The 12582-nt window shown below is 42.7% G+C and overlaps 1 protein-coding gene across 1 annotated transcript; it reads left to right on the forward strand.

Moving 5' to 3' along the window:
* The first annotated feature begins 4 nt into the window (after nt 1-4).
* LOC138202804 (uncharacterized) lies at nt 5-12576 on the forward strand. The gene is made up of 11 exons (XM_069157081.1): nt 5-1919; nt 3217-3304; nt 4609-4710; nt 5238-5303; nt 5465-5493; nt 5588-5725; nt 6030-6116; nt 8831-8905; nt 9032-9138; nt 10777-10957; nt 11066-12576. Exons 1-11 carry the CDS (start codon nt 1761-1763, stop codon nt 12053-12055), a joined length of 2022 nt encoding a protein of 673 aa, XP_069013182.1. The 5' UTR covers nt 5-1760; the 3' UTR covers nt 12056-12576.
* Nucleotides 12577-12582: the final 6 nt, after the last annotated feature.

Consider the following 12582-nt stretch of genomic DNA (forward strand, 5'->3'; position numbering starts at 1 on the left):
CCTGTTGTGGGACTTTTGACATCAGTTACCTTTTCATGATTTGTTCACCTGTAGGCAGGTAAACCTTCATCGTTGACTGCAAATCTCATACATAGTAAAGACTGACCTCTGCTTAAACGTGCAATCCACCGATTTTACATGCGAAAGAAGATACCAGGATCAGCGAGGCACTACAGTTGCAGTTGCACTGTGTCTTCTCTGGCTCCGAAAGAGTCAATCCTGGGAATTTCTGCTTTGGTTTGGAGACTACACATTTAAAATGGAAAGCTTGCATTACGCTCGTACAAACAGAACTGTTTTCCAAGCAGGAAGAACCTCAACAACTGATGCTATTGAGCTGTATTATGAGAACTGTAGAATCTAGTCCAGGGGTATCCAACCTTTTTTCCTCTGAGAGCTCCTTTGACAGAATGAAAATGTCTCTTTAACATTTATTTACAGAGCTGAACTCCCCCAAACCAGCTGAATACCAGCTAAATAAGCTTCTTTGATGTGAACAATAACAAATTGCTACTCAACACACATACTCAACTGGTAGCTCACGAGATACCGGTTGGAGACCCCTGATCTAGTCCTTTTACAAGTCACTACAATATTGAATTATAATAATCATACGACTTTGCTTACAGGGGATCTTATCTCATCCTTACATCAAAATTTCCACTTGCTGACTTTGCATTAGATTTTCTGACTGACCGATTCCTGAAATCATTTCTGCCCCCCAGAAAAAAAACACAGCAGTGCTTTCATGTTTTAGCTCTTCAAGCAGCATGTATCCTAGGATATTGTTTGTTAATCACATTTGTACGATGGCGTGTCATGATTCATTGCAGCTCCTGGGAGCTGCCAGCAGACTTTGTCATGTTTTTATTTATTCAGTGGAGCACTATGAAGTCCACATTTGTACTTGATCACTGTCAACAATTGAGAAGTGTCCCAACTTCCCGTAGCTGATCTCACCTGTCCCTCTGCAGTGATGTCAGCACGGCTATCCTGCTTCATGATGTCAGTGGGTCATTCCTGTGTGGTTGAGTAACACACTGCCTGGCTTCTGTGGTGAGTGTGTGTTTGTAGCTGCAGAGCGTGTGAGAGATGGATTTAGATCTGTTGCAGTCGACCTCATTGCTAACTGATTTACTATGTTAGACACACTATAGGCCAGAGCTGTCTGTGTGTGTGTTTGTGTGTGTGTGTGGTGTATGGAAAGCTTTATATAGCCACAGTTATCCAGGAAGAAGGAATGCCCTGAATGCCAGTGACCATATTTGAACAGTGTGTCTGCTACAGGTCAGACTGCACACATTGACTGGAAACCTTTACTTACACACACTCAAACACTCACCTCTTCCTTATGTTCAAGCTCTGTGTGTGTGTGTGTGTGTGTGTGTGTGTGCGCGCACTTTGTGTTGTAGTTACCCCAGATCACCACTATCAGGCAATGTAACACCTTGTCTGGTAGTGACAGTCAACTTTTCCTGACTCACAGGGAGCAAACTTCTCTCTCTCTTTCCAGCACATTCTGGTTTCTTCTCCCTGACAATCTGTTCTGCTGACTGACAACATCCACTCCGACCCCTGTGGAGGAAAAACTACTCCGCCTCTCTTTAGTTCTTCTCCTTCTCTCGCTCTGAGCTGATCCGTGACTTGCATACATTTGGGAAAGCATTTTGTTGGTTGGTTGGTTGGATGAGCGTTCATTGCTTTTGGGCTGCCTGTGTGTGTGTGTGAGTGTGTTTTGAGTGTGCGTGAGTCAGTATGCCATGTCGTCCCCTGGCTCGTCGTTTGTGCAGATAAAGCATGAGGACTTGCTCTTCTATGAGAACTGTGGAGGAGGCAGCTTTGGGAGCGTCTACAGAGCCCTCTGGATATCCCAGGACAAGGAAGTGGCTGTGAAGAAGCTTTTGAAGATTGACAAAGAGGTAAAGGGGAGACACACACACACACACACACACACACACACACACACACACACACACACACACACACACACACATTCCACCTCTCTTGTAGAGACACACAAATATAATTTTTATATTTATGCCACATTACTGCTCTAGACCTATTTCCACTTCTTAGATTCTCTTTGGATCCAAAGCCCCTTCCCTCCCTCCCTCCTCCTCCTCTTCTGCTGTTGTCTGCCATTGACCATGTGTTTATCTTAAACATACCTCTCCTTGTCCCCCTCCTCCTCCCACCCTTTGTAGATGGAGCTCTTTTATTTATGCCTGGACTCCCTTGTTCCTCCCATTGTATGTTAGGGTTGAGATGTGTGCTGATTTAAGGCTTAATGCACTGCAGTTCAGGCGGCCTGGGCGGGCAAGTCTCTCATGAGTACGACCCAGAAGGTGATCCAAACATAATTTCCTTCCTTGTTAATAATAGTGAGACAGTAGAGTCTCACGAGTCGGTGTCAGGAAACTGTCAGGTGTTAGGGTGACCCGTGGGTGAATAAGGTGCAGTGTTACTGTCGTAGCAGCAGATTTAATTCAATATAAGAAAATATAATTTACTGTCACACATGGGCCATTGACATAAAAACTACAGAGAAGACATTTGGATTTGTTGGTCGACTGACTTCTCTCACACTCACTTTCTCACACCGACACAAACACATGGAGGGTAGGCAGACATGCACAACCGTATGTGTACAGTTCATGTATAAATACAAGTTGATAGATTATGGGACGGGAGAACTGCAGCTTAGTGAAACCCTCATGCACCTTTTTCGGGGCTCTTTGCACAAACACAATGTTCATGCATCTTATGTGTAAATGCATGCATGCATGATATTTGCTCCTCACATGCAAGAAATGAAAACAATAAAAATTAAAAATGTATACTGCTCTTTGGAAGAAAAACGAATTATTGACTAAATATTTTGGAGTTCATCTAACTGGTGGTTAGTTATTATGTTGTTTTGCAAAAGTTACGTTTCACAAAGACAAAGAGGTTATGATTTATATGTCAGTTCAGATTAATGGCATGTTTGTCACTGCAGTGTGGAAGCTCTTTGTTTTGGAGACTCAGTTTGTGGAATGAAGACCTCAGCTCAGGCGTCCTGGAGACGCAGTCAGTAATAACTTTAGAGCTGGATAACAAGTTCCAACGGTCAGATTTACACTCTGTCAGGAATTATTATTTTGTTTAAGGTCGTATTTCTAGTAATGAAGGTGTTCCCTTTCCCTCCGTTTCTCTTTTTCTTGTCTCCTCATCTAGGCTGAGATTCTCAGTGTACTGAGTCATAAAAACATCATTCAATTTTATGGAGCCGTGCTGGAATCTCCCAACTATGGCATTGTCACAGGTCAGACCCCATGTGTGTGTGTCTATGAGTGTGTGTTTGTGAGATTCACATAGCCTTTCAGATGTTCTCACAGCTGCATAAAACCTAAATATGAGCTTCATAGAACTTCAGATAAAGGTTATATTTTGAGCAAGTGCTCCACAAAATAAAATGTATTATTATACTTGGTGATCAGGCCTATGGGATATAAGTAACATTAGGTTATGGGCAGATCAAGGTTTAAGGTGAGGCATGGACGGGTTAGGGTCAGGACTTTCTGTCCTCCCATATAAAACTACACAGTGTGTGCATGTATTCGCTTTATTAGTTTGCGTTTGATCCTTGATGGAGAGAGTTACGGACATGTTACCACATGTTCCGATGGCCGAACAGTGTTTACGCGTGTGTTTTAAAGTATCAGTGAATACTCTGAACGCTGGGTCTTTCTGTGTTTCCTGGCAGGACATTTGAAACTGAAACCAACATGTTTGGATGTAGTTGTAATCCTGGATAGGGATCTAAGGTTAAGATAAAACAGTGACACACCACTACAGAGTTGTCCACTGACAATTCTCGCTGCAGCTGAGTGTATAAAGTCTAAAGCTCACTAAAAATAAAAAGTACAGTAAACTCTAATAAGATGTGGTTCAGGAGCTGGATTTTGGTTTTAGTAAATTTTGCAAACAGAAACATTCAGGCCTTTATTTGCATTTCCACCAGGCTGCAAAGGCCTCCTTTGCTTGGACAATACATCCTGTCTCACACTTGTCCCTTTGATCTGTCAGACATTACAGGGAAATGGAAAAGGTTAAAAGGTTCTCACATAATCTGGATTAGACAGTCGGGGTGTGAAGGTTGCCAGTTTTTCCACTGATTTGAGCTGGCTTGTCTGTGTGGTGTTCAGTGCTTCACTGGTTGTTGACTTTCTCACACATTGTAACATCCTGAGGTAGATTATAACTGAGCTGCAGAAAATATCCAAATGATTTCAAAAAGAAGATTTGAGATTTTTTTCACCCTTTTTAGAATGAGTCAGTGAAATCTTAAAAAAATATCAGAATAGTAGCTGTCACTGTATTATTCAAGTGGAATTGTAGTATTTAAAAGGCCATTTCTGAAAGGGATCAAACTAAATTAATTTGAGTGATGGGTTAAATATAACCTACTAGCATTTCAGTACGAATGGTTTAATGCATCGGTCTGCTCATGAGCATCATCATTGCACAGGATGTGCAGCTGTGCACGAGTACACATGATTTTTCTTTTTAATTGTTCTCTTACTGCTTTGCTGCATTTCCTCTATGTGTGTGTGTATTACCTTACAGAATACGCTAGTGAAGGATCTCTGTATGAGTACCTTTCCAGTGAACAGAGTGAGGAGATGGACATGGAGCAGATCATGACATGGGCCATACAGATAGCAAAAGGTACACTTGACAATTGGATTATAATATCAATCATCTCAGAGGTTGGAGCACTGATGTGATCACCAGGATCCTGTTATACTCAAGGTGTCATGTACCGGAGGAAATCCACAGCTTTTTATTTACCTCTTAATCACAGTCTCTATCTGATATAAATTCAGAGCCAATTATGATGGTTATATACCCAGGAAGAGAGAAACATTTACATCTTTAAATTCTGGTTTTAAGGTAGTTAAACAGTAAAAAGTGACATACAGTGTTAGTAATTAGCCTGATCATATTTATATTTATCATAGTGAATATACAAGTTCCATATACTACCCATATCATATCTGGTCAATTTATTGACCAAATTGTCTTAAATCTAAATGTTGGTCCATGGATTTCTTGATTTCTTCATGGTTTTCAGACAAACCTTGAATATTGTTATGAAATTACACTAAAATCAATCAGAGAATAAACATCTAAAGTTGTAATAGTTGTAGTTGTAGTTTGTTTCCCCCAGTTATTAAGACTACATTTCCTTACAGGGATGCATTACCTCCATGCAGAAGCTCCAGTCAAAGTGATTCACAGAGATCTAAAGTCACGAAACGGTAACATGACATCTAAACTTCATTCTGATGTTGTTCTTCTTGTTTTCTGTATATATTCACATCGAAACCTCAGTTCTGCATTCCAGTTGGCTATTAGCTACGTTGTATAACTATTTAGTGTAGTACAACTTTGACTTTTTTCTGTATTCTTTGTTTTACAGTGGTAATGACAGCAGAAAAAGTGCTGAAGGTTTGTAACAATGATCTTGTGATTTAAAGGGAAAACAAAATTCAGGCTCACAAGTTGAGAATTTTTTTTATACCTGTTTCTGTTGGGTTTCAAGATCTGTGACTTCGGAGCATCTAAGTTTTTGTCCCACACCACCCACATGACGGTGGTGGGCACTTTCCCCTGGATGGCTCCAGAAGTCATTCAGAGTCTGCCTGTCTCCGAGACCTGTGACACCTACTCCTATGGTGTGGTGAGTTGGCAGCACTTGATCAGTATTATAAGGCCAGGAATCAAACTGCAATACTTTTGTATTACACTTTGAGAAGTAGCACTGAGATTTGAAGCGTCATTATTTGATTACATACGTTTATAATGAATATTTAACATTTGAGACATTTGAGAAGAGGTTTCATCTTTTAAATTAAGATATTGTTTCATTCAAAAAAGTTACATGTTTCCCAAAGTAAGGTGTCAAAGATATTGATATCCTTTTGGTATCAGCACTGATTTTATTTATCATCTGAATGAACCAACACAGTCTGTTGTGTGGCCAGGTGCTATGGGAGATGCTGACTCGGGAGGTTCCTTTCAAAGGGTTTGAAGGGCTGCAGGTTGCATGGCTGGTGGTGGAAAAACAAGAGGTAACCTGCACAACACACACACACACACACACACACACACACACACACACACACACACACACACACACACACACCACCCCACACACACACACACACACCCAAACACTCCTTTTTGAACACACCGCATAAGCACCAGAGTTTGAGACGGCTGGAGGCACAATGCGATGCTCTCATGGTTTCCACTGTGAGCTGGTGAGGCTGTGTATTTTTAGGCCTGATGTCAGTTCTCTGCTCTTGTAAGGCTTGGATACACAGCAGTGGATCTTGGCCAGACTCCCCCTGGCTAAAGCCTTTATGAGAGAGAAAGGGAGAGACACAGTGGGGGGGAGATTGCAGCGATAGGAGGGTTGATTGTACAGGTTTATGGGTGGTAGAGGATGATGGTTATACTGGAATCTGTTTTTCAGTCACTAACATGCCCGAATTCCCTTCGATAGCTGCACATGCACTAACACACACACACTGTGGGCCCACAAACAACAACCCAGAGAACATGATTCCTGCGTAGCTGCTGGCTAATCTCCAAATACTCTCCTTAAATAACTCTCTCTCTCTCTCTCTCTCTCTTCCTCTTTCCCAGTCTCCCTCTGATTTCCCCTCCATTGCTATACTTCTCATCCACTCGCCCTCTCTCCACTCAGAGTTGGTGATATTTTTGGATTAATCCCCGGAGAAAACTGTTTCCATTTACTGTACTGTCCTATAGAGCTGTCCGGGCTCATTCAGACCTGTGATGATGCCTGGTAATCTTTAATGCAGGGACATTATTTTAGTGTGTGTGTGGTGTGTGATGTTGTTGTTGTTGCTGCAGTTTACATATTACAAAAAAATAAACAGGGGCACACACCACCGTTTTTGTGCCATAAACAGACTGATTGTACGTTATAGGTTAGCTAATTAAGAACTTCTTGGACTATAAAGTGTAATAGAATTTCATATCTATTAATCACACACAGTATGTCCTATTTTTTCCTGGAAAGCACTAGTTTTAAAGGCACTGGAAATGTGTTTCCCAAATAGCTTTTTACTATGTCCAACATAGTATACACAATATTTGCCAAAGCGAGAACAGTTTTGGCTGTCAGGTTTTTCTCTGGTCTTCTAATTGATTTCAAATAGGTGGGACTCGGTGCATTATTCTCTCTTTTACTGAGATTTTCAAATGTCCAACTGAGAGGCAGAGAAGTCCATAGTTTTGGTGCAGCTAAAGAGAAATCCCCGTCCCTGTAGTACTTCGTCATGGGTCTTGGTTCAACCCCCTCATAACGTAATATGTGGACCAGGGCTTTGTAATATAAGAAGGGGCAAGACCATTTAACACTTTGTAACCAAGTATCAGGATGTCAAATTAAATTTTATAGCCAACTGGCGAGCCAATGAAAAGAGGCGAGAATAAGAGTGATGTGTTTTAGAGTGTTTTTAGACCTTTTACAGAGAATTCATCTGAGTTTGAACTCAATTTGACTACCTGACACATCGAAGGTATTTTGCATGTGATGTAATGTAACTAAAGCGTACAATGTGCCGAGATGAGCAGAAATCATGTTGGTTAAATGCTTTCGTCCAAATAATAAACATCAGATTTCTTCTCATTGAGCTCGTTTGTAGGATCCCAGGTTCTGTCCTGAAGACAGTTTATTGAGATCAGTGAGTTTGTTATAGTATTAGGTGAAGGTAGAGCTGTGTGTCATCCACAGTGAACAAAATGTGTTTCTGAATAATGGGATCTGACAGAAGCATAAATACAGAGAACTGGAGTGGCACAAGTACAGAGGCTTGTGGGACGACAGGGGGATGGAGGCTGAGGATGAAGAAGAGTTGGATGAGCATGCAGAGAACCATTTAAAGTTAAGACTGAGGATGGAGTAGTGTACAGGCTGCACTTAAGTCTGAAAGCCTTTATTGTCTCTTAATTTTTTTATATGAAGTTTTCAGTTTTTTCAGAAGTGGTTGTACAAGTGCGTGTTTGTTGGAAGGATGAACAATGCTGGTTATCACCGAGCGAAAATGCAAATAACTTCTTTCAAGGGTTTATTGGAATTATGTCAAGGGAGCAGCTAGAGGTCTTCATAGAGGAAATAATATGAAGTTCTGTCAGACGGGTGGAGTTAAGAGAATGTACAAGTACTGCAGTGTTTTCAGAGGAGATGGATGGAATAATTACAGAGAATAATACTAAATCGAAAATGTTTCACTCTGATGTCAAGTACCTTCTCCTTAATTAAGGAAATGTTAACATTTTATTAAAGAGACTTCTACACAGATGCTGGGAGTGGAGATGAGAAAATTGAACACAAAAAAGTACCCTTGCCTAATGACATTTTTTTGGGGGAAATAAGACCAGGAAAGTAATGTATTTGATTCAAAATAAAATGACTGCTGAGGAGACCACTCTCAATTAAATCTTCAAAGTCCTCATGAAATAGATGAACTCACCTTTTAATTAAATTGTCTTTTGTGCTACTTAGCAAACGAAAGCATGCTAATATGCTAAACTAAGATGACGATCTTGGCAAACATATCTGCTGAACATCAGCAGTGTAATCATAAGCATGTTAGCTGGAAGCTGAAAGCTCCACTGAAAGCTCCGCTGCCCTCAAGTAAGACTTTGTGTCACATTCTGACTTTGACTGCTTGATATGACTTTTTTTTTTTTTTTTTTAAACTAAAGGCCTCTGTATGTGTGGTATGTGTTTGTGTGTCTGGGTATCTAGAGGCTGACTGTCCCCACCAGCTGTCCAGCAAGTTTTGCAGAGCTGATGAGGAAATGTTGGCAAGCAGACCCAAAGGCAAGCTAAATTCACGAGAGAAAAAAAACAGTTAAAGTCCTGAAAATGTTTTTATGTCTCTCACTTCAACACTTTTAAAGATGCTGAGGAGGTTCTTCTGTTTTGTGTGCATGACTGTACCAACAGGAGCGTCCCCAGTTTAAACAGGTGCTGGTAACCCTGGAGACCATGGCTAATGACAGCAGGCTACCGGACCAGTGTAATTCTTTCCTACATAACAAGGACCAGTGGAGGTACACACACTAATACACACACGCACTGTCCTGTAGACAGACTGTAACTGCACTGTGTCTGAGCATGACAGGTCTTCTTTCATTTGTTAAAGTGTATTCAGTAAAGTTGTTGTTTTCTTGTCAGACTGACGAATGTCGTCTGTGGTTTACCGCATGTACACGTATTCCACGAATTCATACACTCTGTCGCACACACACACACACACACACACACACACACACACACACACACACACACACACACACACACACACACACACACAGCTCTGAAGCTCAGGAGACAAGTTGAATGCATGACCCTGTGCTCTACTTCAGTCTATATTAAGCTCTCTGGAAAGGGTCCATGGAAGAGATTCCTCTACTCCTCCACTTTGCCCTCACTCTACCATGGGGAGAAAGACAGAGGGGTGATGTTGGAGGAGGGGTGTGTGTGTGTGTGTGCTGGATGGGAAAGGGGGGAATCAAATATGAGTTAAAGAAGAAGTTCAGGGAAGAACAGAAATGTATTGTGTGAGTGTCAAATCAAAAACACGGAGCAAGACAGAAACAGCGAGGATTGTGGGAAACAACGAGTGGGCAGTTGACCGGGGAGAGGGAGTGAGGTGGGCAACGGACCAGAGGAGAGAAGGTGCGAGATTTTGTGCATATTTAACATGAGTGCAGCGAGGCAATCAATTCTGAGTGAAGTTTTGGGTAAGGGTGGAAAAACTTGGACAAGGAGGAGGGGAGGCAGAGTGAAGGAGGTGATGGGGGAGGGATGAATGAACCGGGAAGGAACACTGGCCGACGTATGGATGTGCGTCACATCTCTGTCTATATTTAGTGGCTGTGAGAGTTGATTGTGTTTGTGAATGCAGATTTATGGAACCTCACCCAATCCCACAGTGACCTCTGGTGGAAGCAGAAAGTACTGCAGCAAAAATAGTTCACTGATGATGTATGCAAAACAATGTTGACAAGCCATATTGTATTCTGACGTGAATATCAACCTCACTACGCTGGATTAATGGTGGTGGGGGTTGGGGGGGCTGTGGAGGTTGAGAAGCAGTGTGTGTTTGTGTTCAAAGCCCCTTGTGCGTTTACAGCTCACGCATGGCAAAACATAGTCAGATTCCTGCATGTAAAAACATTCTGCCAAAATAAAAAAATGTAGTCTGCTATAGGAAATAATAAATCAATTTATTTTGAAAGGAGTTAGCTATATTGTCTTGTAATGCCAGAGTCAGCTTGTCAAAGTTGCAGCTTTGCTGTATACTAATGACTCATAATTAGTAACTCTGACCTAATTCCACTGTAAATTAATTTAGATGTTGTAGAAAACTGTGAGAGCGTTCCTTTACTAGAAAACTGAAGTTGATTCAAATGTATTCTACAATTTTGTGGAAGAGTATTTTGCAAATAATGAGCTCATTTCAATATGGCAGCATACATTTTCACAAAACAACATGTGTGTGGGTTTGAAATATTTAATAATTTCATTCTCCTTGTACGGAGTAGTTATTTGAAACTAAATCTGTAATTTCTTCTTTTTTGGCTGCAGTGAAGTTGCGGTTTAAACTTGGTCAAACCTGCTCGCAGGTAGTCAGAACAGATCACTGATATTCTGTCTGTTAATGTTTCTGTCTATTAATACGACAGGTGTGAAATCGAGTCGACCCTGGAGCGCCTTCGGAAGCTAGAGAGGGAGCTCTACTCCAAGGAGAAGGAGCTGGAGGAGCGGGAGAGGAGGCTCCGACTGTGGGAGGAGAGGCTGATGGAGAGGTCCAACATGACTCCCAGTCCAACCTCCCTACTCATGGAGCGCTCAAACATCTCACCAGTAAGCAGAAGCAGAACTGAATGTCGTTCTGGTGAAACAAACGGATGAAAACAAAATCAACTGCCACTTTTTTATGATCTCCTCTTCTCTCCTGTCTGCCTCGATCAGTTCTTTACGCCGATGTCCATCGGTTCGTCCGGCTCTTTCTTCCGCTCCCACTCTCAGGACTCCAACAGTGCCGGGGTCAGCAGCGCCGGTGTCAGCAGCGCTGGCGTCAGCTGTCTCCTCCGCACACTCAGCAATGGAGACACAGAGAGGGGGAGCAGTACAGCGATCGAGAGGGGGATGGGTTCGCTCGACGGCGGGAGGCTGCACGCCATGCTCCGAGGGTTGCAGGGGAGGTTCGGAGAGGAGGACGAGGAAGACGAAGGAACCGTGGAGGAGAAAGGCTGGGGGCAGAGGGACAGAGACGACAGCGGGAGTCTGGAGGGAGGACGGGTGCAGGTGACGCTCAGGAGCTTCCCGGGAGGCGTAGTGGAGAGGGAGGAGAGGACGTGGGAGGAGGGGGACAGGGAGAGAGGGGGGATGCAGAGAAGCAGGGTGACCACCATCGTCCGAGGGTACTCGGGTGGGTTCGGAGAGGCAGAGGGTGAGAGGGAGAAGGAGGGAGGATGGGAGATAGAAAAACTCGGGGACAGACTAGAGGAGAGAGGGATGGAGGGAGGGCTCGAAGGAGGAAGACTCCCCACCATGTTCAAAGGTCTTCACGGGAGCATGGGGGGGTTGGGGGACATGCTTTCTTTGGATATGGATGAGATGGGGGACATGGAGAGACTAGGGGACATGGACATAAACATGGGCGACATGGGAATGATGAAGGTCGTGGGTCACGGTGTCAGGAGTGAGCTGGGGGTCAGGGGTCGCAGGAGTGACAGGGGAGTTGTAGTCCAGGGAGTCAGAGGTGACCTTACCGAGGCCGCTAGCCAAAAGATTAGAGGCGAAGTGGGCGTCATCGGTCACTCTGGGGTGCAGGTGAGCATGCGGTCATCGTCCAATCAGAACTCTGTGAAGAGCTGCAGCGTGCGGCACGGAACCAAGATCAACATGGCGACCGCAGCCATGGACATGATGGAGCTCGACTGGTCTGACAGTGACTAGAGAACATATTAGCAGAAAACACAAAAAATACACACAGAGGCCAAACTAGAAAGATTGACTTGTTAGCACATACGGCGTCAGAGCTACAGTATGTGCATTACAATCTCCAGTTGAAAACCAGCTAGTATATACACATTTCTTTTGTTATTTTTGTATTAAATGGATGAATGCTACACCCATGTGTACTGTGAAGTGAGAAGGAGCAACGAGGCAATTAGAGGTTGTCTTGTCATGTTGTCAGAACGACTTCACCCGTGTAATTTAATGTGCTATTAAAACTGCTGCATAACATACTGTAAGAGGTACATGTGTTACAAAAGAACACTTGGATGCCGCTCTAATGAGGCAGCACTGTTGTTTTTTTTCTCCTGCTTATACAGCATCTTGTAGTTTGTAGACTTTTTGATTTGTTCAATACATGCTTTGACTTTATCAGTTCTAACTGTGATCTAGTGTGAATTTTTTTTTGGCATTTCTCTCTGTATATTTTATCATTTTTCAATAAAAAGAAAATAAATCTGGTTGTG

This window comes from Embiotoca jacksoni, unplaced genomic scaffold, assembly GCF_022577435.1.
Source record: "Embiotoca jacksoni isolate LCO1_2020_lvr unplaced genomic scaffold, fEmbJac1.0.p SCAF_22, whole genome shotgun sequence".
NCBI lineage: Eukaryota > Metazoa > Chordata > Actinopteri > Embiotocidae > Embiotoca > Embiotoca jacksoni.

Coding starts and splice junctions, on each gene's coding strand:
- LOC138202804 (XM_069157081.1), top strand. CDS start 1,761: ATGTCGTCCCCTGGCTCGTCGTTTGTGCAGATAAAGCATGAGGACTTG. Junction 4,711..5,237: donor GGCCATACAGATAGCAAAAG/GTACACTTGACA, acceptor ATTTCCTTACAG/GGATGCATTACCTCCATGCA. Junction 8,906..9,031: donor GTTGGCAAGCAGACCCAAAG/GCAAGCTAAATT, acceptor CTGTACCAACAG/GAGCGTCCCCAGTTTAAACA.